The 12,353-nt window shown below is 35.7% G+C and overlaps 1 protein-coding gene across 9 annotated transcripts in view; it reads left to right on the forward strand.

Moving 5' to 3' along the window:
* UTRN (utrophin) overlaps positions 1–12,353 on the forward strand; it is a 568,196-nt gene that overhangs the window by 410,692 nt on the left and 145,151 nt on the right. For all 9 annotated transcript variants that reach the window (XM_009452168.4, XM_001172875.8, XM_009452171.5 and 6 more), the window contains one exon: positions 4,465–4,621. In XM_009452168.4, coding sequence (XP_009450443.2) covers positions 4,465–4,621 — 157 coding nt within the window. The remainder of the gene's footprint in view (positions 1–4,464; positions 4,622–12,353) is intronic.

The raw sequence follows: 12,353 nt of genomic DNA on the forward strand, positions 1-12,353 counted from the left end.
GGCATGAGCCACTGCGCTCAGCCTAAACTTTTTATATGCTAAAATCCAACATGCTACATCTCCTTTAGCATCTAAAACAATACATACAATGATAAATTTCACTTCAATCTGTACAAGAGAAGAATGCTAATGATTTGAAACGTCAGCTAGAAGACAGGCTGTCAGGAACTTTGATTATATTTTTTACTCACTGGAAAAATATGAATTGGAAATACACTAATAAGTTCTCTGCTGTGGATGACATGGGTTTAAATTTTCATGTTAAACTTATTTAATTTGAGATTGTCTTAATTAAATGTCCATTTATCAGCATAATGATGTTTAATATAGATCTTTATTAACATATGGTTTCAAAGGCCAGTAAAATTGTCAAATCTAATGAAAACAGAGTTCAAAGATAAAATTCTATCTTCCCTTTCTTTTATGAGTCTCTTAAAAATTCAGGGCACCTTTTTAAAAGCCCGTAGAGAAGATTAACCTTTAACATCATCATTTAAATCTAATGTTACCACATTTTACAATGTCATTGACACTATGTTTAGCCTTAGATAGTTGCTTTTCCTAACCGTATTGTAAAACTACTAAATTTTTTTTTTTCCAAATCTAATAGAGGAAGATTCAACTGCTCTCTTTTTTTTCTGGTTTCTCTAGTGTAGCACATTCTAATAGAACTTTCTCCAATGATAGAAATTATCTATATCTACACTGGTTAATACAATTGCTGCTAGCCATATGTGGCCTACTGAGCACTTGAAATGTGACCAGTGCAACTGATAATCTGAATTTCAAAATTTACTCATTTTATTTATCCTAAATGTAAATAGCCACATGCTGCTGATGTCTACCGTATTGGAATCACGGCTTTGGTGTTCTTTTCAGCACCATCAGACTGAATTCTGAAGACTTGACTCTTTTCTCCTAATATGTCTTAATTCCTTTCCTGGGAGCAGGAACAATCTTTTAAAGTTACTTGTTGTTCTTGGACTAATTAAGGTATTTTCTTTCATTATAACCCAATTTATAGTTTGGAGATTTTACCATAAACCAAAAAGTATATATATACTTTTGTAGTAAGAATACCAAATTGGACATTTGATTCTGGGTAGTCATTACACAACAGAGGATGGGATATCTGCCAGAGTGGGTGCTCTGTAAATGTTTGCTTGTACTGAGTAAATGAAAAACTGTATTTTATTTTAACCAATGCTCCTTCTCACACTTACTCACACTATTTCCTTTTATATCTGTACACTGGGAGAAGGAATAATAACTTGCTTGAAGATACAGTTTGTTTGAAAGGTGGAGGCTTTTGCTGATTTAAAACAGATATTGGTTTGTAGTTACTTCCATAATTCCTTTCTACTATGCTTAAATGATGAAGTACCGTTTTTATGGGTCTTTACCTTCTAACATGTTTTTGCATTACATTTTTTAAGAATAACTGGTCACTTAAAAATACTTATAGAGTTTTAAAAGTGATTCAATTTTAAAAGGAGTAACTTGCGTAAAAGATATTCTGTAGTAGACATCATCCTAGGTTGATAATACAGTCAATAAAAGTGTTTATTGCTTTGTACATATCAAAGTACTAAAGGAGTGAACTGAAGCAGCTGAGATGTTAGAATAAGTCAATTGTCTAAAAATATGAATGCCCACAGATATGTTTGATAAAGAAATGTTTTATGTGAAGATTTTGAAAATCTGGTTGATCACTAGTTATCAATAGTCTTAGAGAAATTTAAGTTTTAAAATGCTTATAGGATAATTGAGAAAGTACCACTAAGCTGAACGCAAATTTAAAGTTTCTTCTTACAAAGCATTCGACCTGTTGCCCAAGAAAAGGCTTTCATCTTTCAAGATGAAAGAATTAAAATGAAACTAGAACACTGAAGGCTGCTACAGAAGCATGCATTTATTTGAGCATATGGTAGTAATCCACTAAACACATAGTTATAATCTATTTGAGAATAACCAGAACAGATTTGCCAGACAAAGATTCTGGCAGATCAACTTGCTTTTTACTATGAAAAATCAAAGATGCAGAGAAGCACACATATACCAATGTTTTCTTTTTGATTTCAAAGCCACTTCAGCATTTCTTTTAAAAAGTATTGTCTTCATCCTCATAATTAATAGATAGTTTTTCAGATTCTAAATACTGTAAGTTTCAGTAATCAGTTTCATTATTTCTGTGCAGTCAAAGAAGACTGCATTGGAAAATATGTTTGTGTGCATTTCAATACAATAAGTGTTTGCAACTCAATTTCAAAGGAATATAATGTGTGATTTAGTTATTGATTATTGAGTTAAACTACAGACATTGAAGATGCAGGATCAAATCATCTGAAATAAAAGGGCAGGGAACACGTATAAATGTTTTGCACACGGAGACACTCAAGTGCTTCTTGATTGAGGACATCTGATTTCTAGCTGGTTTTGCAATTAAAAATATTGGAAAGAAATTGCAGTAGCTCAGTCAAATTTATTTGCTGCAAAATGGCTTAGAACTACAGAGAATTTTCAGTTAATATAATTGAAATTATTTAGTTCTGCTCTGTGACAAATGAAATTATTAGTTATCAGGGAAAGGTAATTACATATTTGGCCTAAAGTTAATCAATATGAACACAGAAAAGCTGGAGCTCAAGCAGAATCAGGACCTTGTTAACCACAGTTTTGTAAAATGAGTTCAATTGTAGCACCTGTGGAATAAATAGAACTGATCATAAATACAAGAAAATAAATTTTCTAATCATACTGTTCTCAGAGATTTACAAAATGCTTTGAACTTCGTTCTGTATTTAAACTTTTTTTTATTATTTCACACAGCGTTTTTTAATCAGCATATGCTGATGAAAGGCAGACGTGTGCCTTGTTACACCTCTAAACCTCAAAGATCATGGGCAGTCACAGTAATTCCATTTCCCCAAGTTAAGGCACAAGCCCACATTCACAGTCTGCCCTCTGGGATGATGCAGGATTGAGTCAAGTCCAGTTCGATTCCTTGAGTCGCTGGAGTTGTTTCTGACTGATCCATATTTTCAAATCCAGCCCACCAGTGGGCCTGAGGCTGGATAAGTGGGCTTTCACCAGGGCCCTAACAAGAGCAAAAAAGGAACATGTGCATAGATTTACACTCCTATTCTCAAGGGCCTTTGCTCTTATTGGAACCTTAACCATATCAAAATGTATTTCCTAAACATATCTGTGATTATGGAGTTCATAATCTAAGAATCTGAAGGTGCATTTCTGTGTTAAATGCAGAAATTATTATTGAAACAAAGACCTCACCTTTAAATGAGAGTATAAAGTACTGCAGTGACTTTCGCCCAACTGTTCTCTATTCACACTGGTCATTTGTCACTAGACATTGGTCAACCTTAAGCCAAATAGTATCCTGTCGAAGCAATGCCTGATTATTTTCCAACTTTTTGAAGTAAACATTGCTATTCTGCTTTTTGGTTACAACAGAAGGAGTTTTTGGTTACAAGAGAAAGTAACACATCAGTAATTTCCATTCCTAAAAAAGTTAATCAAGACCAGGCGCGGTGGCTCACACCTGTAATCCCAGCACTTTGGGAGTCCCTGGCGGGTGGATCATGAGGTCAGGAGTTTCAGACCAGGCTGAACAACATGGTGAAATCCCGTCTCTACTAAAAATACGAAAATTAACCGGGCATGGTGGCACATGCCTGTAATTCCAGCTGTATTCAGGAGGCTGAGGCAGCAGAGTAGTTTGAACCCAGGAGGCAGAGGTCGCAGTGAGCCGAGATTGCGCCACTGCACTCCAGCCTGGGTGACAGAGCAATACTCTGTCTCAAAAATAAATAAATAAATAAAAATAAAAAATAAAAAAATTAGTCGGTTTTTTTTTTTTTGGAAAGAAAAATACTATGAGTCTGTTGTAAATCCTTAAATGGCGTAAAAATAGCTAAAATTAGGTATTTACTGTGCTCTTAGTGGTTATTTTCCTCTCTCTCTCTCCATGTATAGAGATAAAATGAGAAAAAAATATATTTGGATGTGCGTATATACTATACATAAACTATCAAAACTTGGTTTATAATTGTACATTCTATCACGGACATCCTTCTTGAAAGCCTTCGTTTTGTATAGGTCTGTGTTTTAAATTTTGATAGTTATTACCAATAAATCCTCTGAATATTATAGCCTATTCAAAATAGCTGTTTCTTACAGGAAATGGATATATGTGTGTATACATATGTATAAATATATATATTTATGTAATATATGTATTGTATATATGTATATCATACATATATATGTATATATAATATATTATATATACATATATATATGTATTTACAAGGAGTCAGTCTCTTTTGTGGAAGTAAACATTACTTGGCCAGATAAGATTATTATGCTAAAGGAAGGTAGATAATTTTGTGAATGTAATTTGCATTTCTAAATGTGGTTATTATTATTATTATTATCTCTCAACAGGGCCCATTTGGAGGCCAGCGCTGAGAAGTGGAACAGGTTGCTGATGTCCTTAGAAGAACTGATCAAATGGCTGAATATGAAAGATGAAGAGCTTAAGAAACAAATGCCTATTGGAGGAGATGTTCCAGCCTTACAGCTCCAGTATGACCATTGTAAGGTAAGTGGATAACCTATAGTGAGTCGCTTAATTCAAATTCTAGTGAGGTAGATATTTGAAATACAATTATAGATAAGTATCAGAGTTGAACCAATGATCACAGGATTCCCCCGACCACCACCGTCTGCTTTTAGTTGCCAGTAGACATTTAAAGTGCATACATTGTTTCCATTTGTATTATCTTCACATTTAACTAAATTTTTTTCAAACACTACCAGTATCTAAAGTATAATATTGCTTTTAGCTTATTATGAAGTTTATCTAAATTTCTAATAGGTTTTACAATCATAATATATTGAGGTTTTGTTTTTTTTTTGTTTTTTGTTTGTTTGTTTGTTTTACCAAGTTTCACTCTTGTTGCCCAGGCTGGAGTACAATGGCATGATCTCGGCTCACTGCAGCCTCTACTTCCTGGGTTCAAGCGATTCTCCTGCCTCAGTCTCCCAAGTAGCTGGGACTACAGGTGCCTGCCATCACACCCAACTAAGTTTGTTTTTTTTTTTTTAAGATGGAGTCTTGCTCTGTCACCCAGGTTGGAGTGCAGTGGCATGATCACAGCTCACTGCAACCTCCGCCTCCCAGGTTCAAGTGATTCTCCTGCCTCAGCCTTCCAAGTAGCTGGGACTACAGGCACCTGCAACCACCCCCAGCTAATTTTGTATTTTGTATTTTTTTTTTAGATGGAGTCTCGCTCTGTTGCCCAGGCTGGAGTGCAGTGGCATGATCTCAGCTCACTGCAACCTTCACCTCCTGGGTCCAAGAGATTCTCCTGCCTCAGCCTCCCAAGTAGCTGGGACTACAGGCGCATGCCACCATGCCCGGCTAATTTTTGTATTTTTACTAGAGACGGGATTTCACCATGTTGGTCAGGCTGGTCTCAAACTCCTGACCTCAGGTGATCTGTCTTCCTCGGCCTCCCAAAGTGCTGGGATTACAGGCATGAGCCACCTTACCCGACCTGAGAAAATTTTTAAACTACAAATTAATCTTAAATTCAAAAGTCATCGAGTCATAAGGAATTACAAACTATCTTGTTTGTGTTTAATAAAAGTGAAAAATAAGGACTTGTAGTAAAAAAAAAAAAAAAAGTAATGCAGATGAAGACCATACTATTTAAAATCATTTTATGTGTTTTACTTTTCTGAGCCAAGCCCTTTCTTTGATTACATTTTTATACTGCTCAAATTTCTGTTCCTATGCAAATGTATACTTTTACTCTGATCAGCCAAAAGATATGCTGAAATGTTATCAACTGACACATTAATCCTTAGATCCTTGTGTGATTAAATTTGTGCCTTGTTCACTTTCCATTGATTTCTTTAATATCTCTTTATGCCCATTTTCTTGTATATACATATCATCTTATTTTATTGTATTTTTCACTCCTCCCATGTAATGAAAGTTCTCATTCTAAATCTGGTCATTTTAAGGTGACACTATGATTCTATTTCCATTTTTAAAATGACAAACACGAATGCACACATCTCCTAAAGGAAAATGTCATTTATGTAATAAGTTGCTTTAATACAAAATGATAAGACCCTGAAATTTATTTATTTGCTTTTTGAACCCTTGTGACTAGATTATCAAAATTACCATTTGGGTGTATTTTTTTTCTTTCTACTCGAAGCAGGAATATGATAGAGAAATAGCTCCAAGATAAGAAAAAGGAAAACACTGTTGATGTATGATATGCAAGATAATAATAATAATAGAAGATTTAAAATGACCGATTTAAGAAAATCATATTCTCTCCTTTTTCTAACTTTTACTTCTGTTAATTATTCATACAGTAGTCCCTTTTTGTGGGTTACAGTATTAGGGATGAAACAGAATAACACAAAGCTCTTCTAATAGATGTGCTCTGTAAGGAATACAAGCTGCTTATGGCCATATGCTAATAGTGTTTACTGAAATCCAAATCTTGAGGTATGAAATGATTTTCCTCTTCTGGCCTTAGCACATAAAGTATGTATCAGCCTCTCAGTCTGTCCTGGCTGTATTTTGGCCTCCCTCCCAGCAAGGTAACCTGGATTTAGGTTGTGTTTTGCTCTATCTTAGAGCACTGCAGGCAGTTGCTCTGCTTCAGTCCTTGAGACCTAAGCCTTTAGGTAATGAAGATAATACTGATAATGATGGTAATACAATTGGTTCATTTATTCAGCAAGTATTTATTGAGTGCCTAATATAAACCAGCATATTCTGGTCACTGGTGACTCAATAATGAACAAAACCAGGTTCTTACCTGATTGTGAGAGATGGACACTAGACAAATAGGCAATAAATATATATGTCCTACGGTAATAACAAAAATAAAGCAAGGTCAAGAAGATACAGGAGGATGTGGGATTATAGGCCAAGGTGCTATTTTATATGGAGAAGGTCAGGAAAGTGTCACAAATTGGGTGATTTTTGAACAGAGACCTGGAGTGATGTAGTAAGCACTTAGCAACCCCTCTTGAAAGTAGAACATTTAGGGAAAGGAGGCAGAGAGCACAAAGGCCACAGAGCCTGCAATGTTTGGGGCATATTTGAGGAATAGCTGGGAGACCAATATGTTTGAAAAAATTTAGCCAAATATGGTAGATAGGAGATGAAGCTGGGGTGGCGGGTGGGAGAAAGGGATTCAGATCATTTAGGTCCTTGAATATTCTTTCTTAAGGACTTTGGATTTTACTCAATGAGAGAGGAAGCCATGGAAGTTGTAGGTATCTATAGTGCTGTGATCTAATATTATGTAATAAATAGGTAAATTATGAAGAGTAGAATATAGAGGAGTTCAGCACCATTTCAGTAACCCAAGTGGTGGTGAATTGGAAAAGGGTATAGCAGGAGAGATGATGAAGAGTAACTGCTTTCTGAAGACATTTGGAAAGAATCAACAAAATTTGCTGATGGATTAGATGTGTGGAATGAGAGAATAAGAGCCACAGATGTCAGAAGTCAAAGATTTTTGGACAAAGCAAAGGGAAAATGGAAGTACCTTTTAGAGAGATAAGAAAACTGCTGGAGGAGCAGTCTGGGAAGGAAATGTAAGAGCTCGATGTTTGACATGTTAAGCTTATAGATGTTTAAGCTGTTGGATATATAAATCTGAAGTTAGAAGAAAGATCAGGATTAGAGATGAGTTAGAAGAAAGATCAGGATTAGAGATCAAAATTGTCAGCCTGTATATCAGCCCTGGGATTGGATGAGATCACTTATAGGGAGAGATTGTACGTGATTGTACCAAGGGAAAAAAAATATTCTAAGAAATGAGCCCTGAGAAGCCACAACTTCAGAGGTTGGGAAAATGAGGAAACTGAGAAGGAAGAGCCAGAAGGCTAGAAGAACCAAGAGAGAACAGAGTCCAGGATGCCAAAGGAGGAAAGTGTGTTATGAAGGAGGGCGTGATCACAAGGATCAAATATTGCTAAGAGGTTAAATAAGATGAGGACAGAAAATTAATCATCTCGAGACCATCTTGTTGACCTTGAACAAGAGGTGTTACAGTGGCATGATGGAGTTGGAAGCATGATTGGAGTAGATTCAAGAGGGAATATGAACAAAAGTATAGAAAACCATTTTAAGGACTTTTACAACAAAGGTAACAGAAAAATCAGATAGTAGCTGAAGAAAGAATGTAGGGTCAAGTAGTGGTTTTATAACTCATTGCTGAGTAGTGAATTATGAAATAATATATTAATATTATTTTATTATTCAGCATGTTCTATGCTGGTAAGAATGATTCTGTGAAGTGGGAAGAATCAGTGATGCAGGGGAGAGGATACCAGCTCAAACAGTGACAGGATGCAATCCATTGCACAAGTGGAGCAGTGGGTCTTAGGTCTGTCTGACTCCAAATATATTCATCATCCATTTAAAACCTACTTACCGAATAACTTTTATGTCCTAGCACCATTCTAAGCACTGGAGATATATCCTCACATTTTTGTTTTTGTTTTTACTTGAGTCTGTTCCCTCTTTTTTGCTCTATTATGTCAGTTTCCTAGCTTAGTTTATGAAAGAATATGAAGCCACCTTTTTCACCCTATCTTTTTCTTTAGCTGCCTTCCAAAAATGGACAATAAAGAAATGAATATTAACATATTATTCTCAAGAACTAATATTTTAGTGTATAATGCTAGCTTTCTGCTAAATTAGTACTCGGTATAGATTAGCTGAATAAATTGATTCACAGAATTTATAGAAAAAACCCTCCAGTTATCTGCTTCCTCTAGAACATGACACAGTACAGAAAGGTGTGCTGGGTTTGGGGTAAGCATTCTTTGTAGGTCATTGCTGAAGTCACAGGGCTGGAGGATTCCTTGATTCCTTCCAGGGTAGCCATCATGTATTAATAAGTAAGTTAGTTGCCATCATGTTTGACATTACCCTTACAGAAAAGAAAAACTCGAGGGAAGAAATAAAAGCTTAAAAGATGAATTTTCTGGCTGGGCACGGTGGCTCACACCTGTAATCCTAGCACTTTGGGAGGCTAAGGCAGGCGGATCATGAGGTCAAGAGATCAAGACCTTCCTGGCCAACATGGTGAAACCCCGCCTCTACTAAAAATACAAAAATTAGCTGGGTGTGGTGGCGTGCGCCTGTAGTCCCAGCTATTTGGGAGGCTGAAGCAGGAGAATTGCTGGAACCCAGGAGGCAGAGGTTGCAGTGAGCCAAGATCACGCCACTGCACTCCAGCCTGGCAACACAGTGAGACTCCATCTCAAAAACAAACAAAAAAACCCCAAAACATGAATTCTTCATATTTTCTTTATAGGTTGTGACATTTGCTGTTGCTTTGTGAGTAAAGGTTTGAAAGTCCAGTGTCACATTTTTTAATGTGAGACACAAGATCTGTAATGTAGATAATCTACTGTGAATTGTGTGTGGCCATGGGTTTTAGGGTGCACTGGAGGCAGGTAAGGAGGGTTGTTGGCTCCTCATAGGTGTGATAATTTGGGTTAGAGGTGTGAGTGAGGTACTAGTAGTAGAAAAGGCACTGAGCTAGAATGAGAATACTTTTATTTAAAGGCTGGCTCTGTCACTGATGACCTGGGTGACCCTGAAAAAGTCATTTGACTTACCCAAGCTTCAGTGTATGGAAATAAGTAGTATCTTAGTTCCTTTGGGCTGCAGTAACAAAATACTATAAACTGGGTGGCTTATAAACAATAGAAATTTATTTCTTACAGTTCTGAAGGCGGAGAAGTTCAAGATCAGTGCACTAGTAGATTTGGTGTCTGCCAAGGGCCCACTGTCTGGTTCATGGATGATGTCATCTCACTGTGTCCTCCCATAGTGGAAGGTAGTCTTTTATATGATACTGATCCCATTGATGACAGCTCCTCACTCATGCCCTAATCACCTTCCAAAGACCCACCTCCCAATACCATCACTATGGGAGTTAGGATTTCAACCTGTAAATTTTGGTGACACATAGACATTCAAACTGTAGCAAGTAGTTCCATTTCTACACAGAATTGTTCTGACAATCAAATGAAATAGTGGAAATGAAAGTAATTTAGGAAAAGTAAAGTGCTGAAGGGCAGTGTATAATTTTATTTAATTATGTATATTCTGTCAAAAGCAACCTTCTTTACCAATTGCCAAGAGTAATGTTTTAAAATTACGTTACTATAAATATTATATAAAATATATATAATTAACATTAATTCATACTAATATAAATCTACATTATTACAGTTAGGGCTAATGATTATGCATTTGTAGATTTAGAGCAATATTTAAAGAAGTGTGGTACCTACCCGTAATTATTTATCTTACTGAACATCATCAGTCATAATTATCGAGTAGTCTAAGCATAGTTTAACCTTAGCCTTGCATCCAAGAATTCCCTTCCTAAGAGTTTATTTAATAGTTTTTGGCCAGTGTTCGAACATAAACCTAAGTCTCTAACTTATCCTGAGTCTTTTCTTAAAATCAAAATCTCTTATGGGTGTGTAAGAGATTGCTCTATATTTCAGGGCAGCTTTTTTTTTTTTTAAGTCCTTGAAAATGTCCTTTTCCTCTGCTGTCATATTCCATTGATCAGGAAAAGTCTTTATTTAGTGTATATGCATGTATAATTTAGAATTGTCAATTACTGGACTGAAAGAACCCTAAGAAATAAGAGTCCAGTCCTCTTATTTACGGTAGAGGAACATGAGAGGCACAGTGTAGTTTAAGCAAACCTGAGTTTTCATCCCTCCTTCCCTCTCTTACTTTCATTTACTTACTATATGCCTGGCAGTTTATTTTATTTTTTAAGGAAAAATAGCTTTATTGTGAAAAGAAATCAATTCTCTATTTAAAGCATACATGAGACAGCATCTTTCATTTAGTCCTAAACTTGATTACGTATTCTCATTATAATATTCCAATGACATTCTGCAAATACATTTCAAGTATGTCATCATATACTTATTGGTAAGTATCAAACAAAGCTACTGACTGTGAGGGAAAATGTTCCGTAATTTTTTTTACCTACCCAGAGATACTCATCCCACTGTATATCTGGGATTTTTATGAACATTTACAAATTTTAACAAAATTCTTTTTTTTCCCATTGCATGCATCAATATGCTAAATTCTCCACTACAATCCAGGTAAAATACTGATAGTGTGTGAAAACCCAGTGTATTTTCTAATACTGCCCATGATAGACAGAGTGAAATTACAGCATAAAGAGTAGCCAGGAACCTATACTGTAAACATTATTTGGCTCCAAGTATCTTGCAACAAATAGCTACTAATAGGACTATACATAGCACATAGAACACAGCAATCCTGGATTGTAGTATGCCTGTAAAAAACCCTTTAAAGCATTTTTTCTCAACCTTTTCATCATTACCCTCCTTTTCAATTACAAAAATTAAATTCAAATTAAATTAAATAGCTTTAACTATAAATTTCTTCCTAATGAGAGAAATTAATACAAAAGATTTTGTTGGGTAGGCTGATTTTGGAAGGTCACAATCCATATCTAAGATTTTTTTCACCCCAAGAACCAATTTTTGTTCCCAGTTGAGAATGTAAGGGTTAAAGTTGATGAAATAAATTAAATAGCCTTTAACATTATTAGAGAGAAAAAAACCTAATGGGTAACAATAGAGGTTGAGATAGTTGACTTCTAGACCATCTCTCTTCCATACTTGCTGTATGATCAGGGAAGAAATCATGTCTCTTTATTTTCTTGTTTGGGAGAACACAGGAATAGCATAAAACCTAATAGCTTGGAAAAATCACTTAATCTCACTGGACTCAGTGAAGCTATTAATTGAAAGAATTGGTATAGATCAGTTGTTTTCAATTCTGGCTGCACTTTCCTAGGACATTTAAAAGATATCAATGCTCAGTTATATTTACCCAGGCCAATTAAGCCAGTCTCTGGAGGATATGGGCTCAACCTATAGTGTAAATCAGAATCACCTGATGGGCTTGTTAAGCCACAGATTGGTAGGCCCCACTTTCAGAGCTTCTGATTCAGCAGGTTTTGGGTGGGGCCTGCAAATGTGCATTATCAAGTTCTCAGGTGATGTTATGCTATTGGTCTATTGACCACACTTTCAGAACTGCTGGACTAGGCATTTGTGTAAGAGTGAATGTGTGTGTGTGGTGTGTGTCCCCAGGTGACTTCTAATCTCAAAACTATTCATATAGAAAATTTCAATAAGGTTCTTTTAAGTTCTAGGATACTCAGATTTTAATATAATAAGAGTTGTTAAACATCAAGATGGCTTATAAAAGG

The sequence above is a fragment of the Pan troglodytes genome, chromosome 5, assembly GCF_028858775.2.
Source record: "Pan troglodytes isolate AG18354 chromosome 5, NHGRI_mPanTro3-v2.0_pri, whole genome shotgun sequence".
Lineage (NCBI taxonomy): Eukaryota > Metazoa > Chordata > Mammalia > Primates > Hominidae > Pan > Pan troglodytes.